General features: G+C 37.6%; 1 protein-coding gene across 1 annotated transcript in view; it reads left to right on the top strand.

Moving 5' to 3' along the window:
• Positions 1-4,197, top strand: part of LOC103147966 (zinc finger protein 205-like) — a gene marked incomplete at its 3' end in the record, with an annotated part of 10,371 nt that extends 6,174 nt beyond the window's left edge. The window contains exon 2 of the mRNA XM_016678826.1: positions 3,736-4,197. Coding sequence (XP_016534312.1) covers positions 3,736-4,197 — 462 coding nt within the window. The remainder of the gene's footprint in view (positions 1-3,735) is intronic.
• Positions 4,198-4,470: the final 273 nt, after the last annotated feature.

Genomic DNA, 4,470 nt, shown 5'->3' with positions numbered 1-4,470 from the left:
AGAAGAAGAAGAAGGAGCCACAAGGTGGCGGTAATGCAATACCAGGAAAACCGACAATCATAAAACCCTGAGGAAGAAGAGGAAGAGGACTACACGCGGTCTGTTGTGTTGAATGTTCGAGTGTTTCTCTAAAAATGTCTTCAGTCCAGATTAAACGAGTTTATCAACGAGCGGTTAACTGCTGCTGAAGAAACTTTCACAGAGTTTAAAGGAATCATCGTAAAGTCGGAGGAAGAGATGGATGATCAGCGCAGACTGCTGGATTTCTCCCGGACTCCCCGGATAATTTTACACCGGATAGGTAGGAAACACCAGCGTTTGGATGAAGGTTAATATATGCATCTTTCTGTATGACTATCATCTTAGTAACTGTTCCACTCCCGTATAAATGTTTTGTTAACAGATAAATGAACGTAGACTTCACAATTACACTGTGATAATGGCTTATTTATAGAGAGAAAATGGAGCCAATGACCTTTTTTATGTCTCTCCCTCCTTAACTACACGAAGCTGAAGTTGGTTTCCGATTCCAGGTTCCGATTCGGGAAATGGCTAAAGGGCGATTCCACCTAATTTTTCACTACCTTCCGCATATTTAATCCACTCTAGTTTAAAAAGTACCACACCCAGACTCTTCAAACCTGGACAGGATTATTCTGTTCTTAGAGCTGGATATTTATAACCTTGTTTGTGATTTGTGAATCTTCAATAAATGTTGATTTTATCGCTTTTTTGCATATGGATCACACTAGAACTGCTTCAGCTTCAAAACAACTCAGACTCTTAAAACCCGGATCCTCAACTAATAGCAGAATATTTAGAACCATGTTTGAGATTTGTTAAACTTTTTTCTCATTTGTGAAACTTCACTTCAATTAACAGACCGCTACAGAAGATCTTTCCTTCCAACAGCCAGCATCTACAATAACTCTTTGAAGAATTAATGAGTTACACCAACAATTAATTCCCCATTGGGATTAATTAAGTGGTTTTGAATTAGAATTAAATTTGAAAAAAAAAAAAAAACTGCATGGAAAAAAAAAAAAAAAAAAAACTGCATGGAATAAGTGTGAATAGTAATCTAAACTTTAGTGAATTTTCTCAAATCACATAAAGATTTCCCAAATCCCAATCTCTAAAAGAGACTTTAAGTGATTTCTTTTTTTTGTGCTTGAAATAAGCAGATTTTACTTGGACAAAATAAGTTCTAGACTTTGTTAATGCACAGTATTCAGCCACGCCCCTAACTCCTCCTAACCTACAGCGGACTGAATACTGACCAGCTCTCCATCTCACGGGTCCGAAAAGCCTCTAATTCCTGGGTATTTCCGCAATTAAGAATATAGAGAACTTTTGTTTAAGCTGGGGAGCGAGAAAGATTCGTCTAAGCTCTAGCTACCTTCATCCAGACGTTATGACCCGCTTCAGACCATGATTCAGACATCGGAGTAGCCCCGCCGGTGTCCGAACTCATAAACCACATCTGTTCATGGCAGCTCTTTCCCTGTTATTAACGTGCACTTGTTACCGGCTTAGATAATTTTAGCGACTAGGAATAAGTCACAGGGTCATTATTTATCTGAACTAAAGAACGTACGAAGCCACCCTAATTTACTAGGACCACAAACACTGATTTTACAATAATCAAAAGAATTCAATTTAGTTGACTCAAATAACTTAACTGTCCACAGCATCAATTAGACTTTAGTATTTTTATTAGCAAGCTTTAGCAAGGGAAAAAAGACATACAACTTATCAATGTAAAATTAGGAAATTAATACTTTTAAGAATTTCTAGAAATTACTCCTACTTCTAACCCCACACTGTGTCTTAATCTAAATAGAGGCTTTGGGGGAGGCAGTATTACTCAAACCCAGATGCAGAGACGATCTTGGCAGCAGAAAACTTTAACGTCCATGGATGGAGTCCTGTCTTTGTCTTGGCAGAATCCTTTTAGAATAGATCCAAAGTTGAACTGGTGAGAATCCTCAATGAACTCAGTTCTTTATCCATAACAGATCTTTGTCTATTCCCCGTGTCCACTGCAGCATCGTTGTAATCTTTTGGGTTGAGTTTGGGGCCGCAGTCGAATCAGAATCCCGAGTTGTGGGTAAACGGATCTTGTTCCTTTCCTGTGCAGCGAGCAGTCTTCATCGTCCCGGGGTATCATCACGCAGCCCTCCGTTGATTCTGCATCTCCGTGTGTGCTTGACTCAAACGCTGCGGAACAAAGAACCCCGATCCTCCTACCTGGTGTCTTTATATTCTTCTCAGCAACTGCTCAATTCTTTCAATTTCGCTTTTTGGTCGTGTACGTGTCAGCAGCCCACACATCTGCGTCTTGGTTGGCCTCAACCTTCAGATGAACTTCCTTGTTCTTTAGAACTGAACTTTCTGAGGTTCTCTATCTGCCTTCTGCACCTGTTTCCTTCATGCATCTCAAAAATCTCACTTCCTGTTTCTTGGACAGATGATCTCATATCCATCACCATCTTGGAGACGTGATGTCTGTTCTGATGACCTAATGTCTTGGTCACCTCCGCTCTCCTTTCGGTTCCTCTTTTCCCCTGACCTTTCACCTACTATCTTCCTCCAACACAACATCAGTGACCTTTAGTTACAGTTACACACTTCATACCATTTCAAGTTCAATGTCAAAATCACATTTATAACCTTTTAGTTTCTCTGATTTAGCATTCATTTGTAATTTTATAATAACCATTACGTGTTAGTTACTCTTATTATAATCATGATGTGAGTTATTACAGATATTTCTGAAAAGAAACCAAGAATGATCCATTATTCCAATCATTTGATACCATGTTACAGTTACTTCTTTCACCTGTTAGTACTTCCATAAGTTTAAGAGTAAGTGTTAAATATTCTTATAATCAAACCAACATCAACCACTGGTTAAACCAATATTAATTATTGGTTTAATCATAAGTTATCATTATTAATTTAAGTATTTTACTCTGGGTTTTATCCAATTACTCAAAATGTTTAGATTTTATTCTTTAAACCTTTAATGCTCAGAATGAGCAGTCTGAACTATTTTTAGTCACTGCAGGCTGGAAACTTCCTCTTTCTTCAGGAAACCTGCTCTTCCTGTTCCATGACTCTCTTTCTGTCTGATTATGTTTTTTTATGATTAAATAGAAAAAAGTAGAATTAAAGCAAAGTTTGCAGGACACTATAACAACACACACAACCAGATAATTTTTTTTACCGTCTGACTCTACTGTTGGGTCTTGATGTCACCTGTGTAATCAGTTTTAAAGATAACTTTATTTATTGTTACTATTAAACTAAAATCTCCAGCATGGGGAAGTGGGATGAGCTCGAGTTTTCTCGACAACTTGAAGTTTGTTTTGTAAATATTGATATTCTAGCTCCTAGCATATATTTACTCAAGTAATATTTTCTTAGTATCAAGCTTTTATATCTTACTGAGATAATTAAGAAGCAAAACACTTAAAATAAGAAAAAATATTCTAACATAAAAACCTCGGTGAGAAAAATTATCTTGTCAGAAAGAAAACAAGCATAAATCTCCTTAATTTAAGATATTTAATTTGACTAAGATTTCACCTTTTGCAATGTAACCATACACTCTTGAATTTTCAAGTGTTTTTCTTTTTTGTTCTGTTTATTTCTGTCTTAAACGATGAACGATTTCTCCCATTTACTTCAATAAATCTAACAATTGCTCTTTTCCTCTGTTTTCTTTTCCAGATTTCCTGCAGTGTAACATTTATAACCAGGAGAGGAGATCCACTCTGGACCAGGAGGAGTTAGAACCTCTGCAGGTGAAACAAGAACAAGAAGAACCAGAAGATCAGCAGATAAAAGTGGAAGAGGAAGAAGTTTACTGCAGTCAAAGTGAAGAACAGGTTGAGTTAAAACAGCAGACTGATACCTGCATGGTGGTTCCCGTTGATGAACAAACATCCCACACTGAATCAGAACCAAACGGGAACCAAGTCATCTTCCAGGAAGCTGCTGAAGCTGAGAACCTAAATCAGGAAAGATGCAAGACTTCCTCATGTGTCATCAGTAAAAAGCGTTTCGCTTTCAAATCTGTTTTTGATGCTGACCTGAGAACTCATACGGGTGAAAAGCCGTTTTCATGTGTGAACTGTGGAAAAAGTTTTTTTCACAAACAGCATTTAAATCAGCACATGACGATTCACACTGGTGAAAAGCCGTTTTCATGTGTGGCCTGTGGAAAATGTTTTACTCAAAAAATTCATTTAACTCGGCACATGATGATTCACACTGGTGAAAAGCCGTTTTCATGTGTGACCTGTGGAAAATGTTTTGGTCGAAAACTGACTTTAACTCACCACATGAGTATTCACACTGGTGAAAAGCCGTTTTCATGTGTGAACTGTGGAAAAAGTTTTAGTGATAACCGGACGTTAAATCAGCACATGATCATTCACACTGGTGAAAAGCCGTTTTCATGTG

The sequence above is a fragment of the Poecilia formosa genome, unplaced genomic scaffold, assembly GCF_000485575.1.
Source record: "Poecilia formosa unplaced genomic scaffold, Poecilia_formosa-5.1.2 Scaffold192, whole genome shotgun sequence".
Taxonomy (NCBI): domain Eukaryota; kingdom Metazoa; phylum Chordata; class Actinopteri; order Cyprinodontiformes; family Poeciliidae; genus Poecilia; species Poecilia formosa.
Note: the sequence above shows the minus strand (reverse complement) of the source record. Positions and strands in the feature narration are given on the sequence as shown.